Below are 1,115 nucleotides of genomic sequence, written 5' to 3'. Positions count from 1 at the left end.
CGTAGCGAAAGTTTCCCTACAGTCCGATACCTTTACTGATGTGAGTTGCGTTGAAGGGCGAGCAATAGTTAATTAATGTGGTGATCTGTGGTTGCGTTGATCGCTATTACGCATGCCTCTTCACGACGGTCGTATTTTAGTAAGGAGTTAACATTCTGCCCCAGCCGACTCGTTTGGTTGAAGTGTTACATCACACTCTTGGTTTGCAATTGTCACTCATCATTCATCCGCTATAAACGATGATCTACAAAATGGTCACTGACAACACGACGATTTATAACAGGAAGGGAAGCATTCAACTCTCAAGTCGTCGAGATTTAGTCTCATTTTCGCTGTAGTCATCCACAGCCGCACTCCGTTTCGTCGCGGGATGCTGTGAGCACACCATAACATGACGAATCAGCTTCGTGAAGTGACCACCAAAATTGTGACCACATACGTTACATAGTAGATCATCACGTAAATGTGTCTCTCGACTTGAGATGGAGTGCAGATTCCCTGATGAATAAAAACATATGAATTTGTGAAAGAAAGTTGACAATGTGTTTTTCACGCACGATTATGTCCACGATGAACAATCGCGCATTTCCAAAGCTCACCATCGCGTTGTAATATCTCCTCCGCTTCGCTCAGCTCAACAAAGAACGGAGTGTTGAAGGAATTCCAATGCTTTTTGTGTTTAATTCGCGAACTTCTCATATCACTGGAGATAACGTGAACGTGGAAGGGCTCGAGACTGGGTACGGCGTGAATGCCAACTTTAAAATTCAACTCTTTCAAATTCTCTTGTTTGTGTAGTTCTCCGACGAGCCATGTAGCATACTCACGAACTTCACGGAGGAATGGTAATCCGAACTCACCAGATCTGCGAGAAAAATACAAATTCACGAGTCCATGTAGAGCAGACGATATAACACGTGTAAAAACGTCACAAAACCCACAAATTTCAGGTATGAATCATCTCATCTCGAGTGAACAACTGCACCTATTTAATTAATGCGATATTATTAGAAAATGAACTATCTCAAAATTCGTGAGCGGAGCGAAGCGTTTCACGATGTGCATCAATTGGCAGTGAACTCACCTGGTTAATTGCTGTGGTGACTTGAGCTTCT

The 1,115-nt window shown here is 43.0% G+C and overlaps 1 protein-coding gene across 1 annotated transcript; it reads right to left on the bottom strand.

Moving 5' to 3' along the window:
• Positions 1–295: 295 nt before the first annotated feature.
• Pmar_PMAR022031 (histidine triad nucleotide binding protein, putative) lies at positions 296–783 on the bottom strand (the record flags this gene model as incomplete). The annotated part of the gene is made up of 2 exons (XM_002775962.1): positions 296–498; positions 600–783. Coding segments are annotated over 2 exons (387 nt in total), but the record flags the coding sequence as incomplete, so codon positions are not given.
• Positions 784–1,115: the final 332 nt, after the last annotated feature.

The sequence above is a fragment of the Perkinsus marinus genome, assembly GCF_000006405.1.
Source record: "Perkinsus marinus ATCC 50983 genomic scaffold scf_1104296955136, whole genome shotgun sequence".
Classification (NCBI taxonomy): Eukaryota; Perkinsozoa; order Perkinsida; family Perkinsidae; genus Perkinsus; species Perkinsus marinus.
Note: the sequence above shows the minus strand (reverse complement) of the source record. Positions and strands in the feature narration are given on the sequence as shown.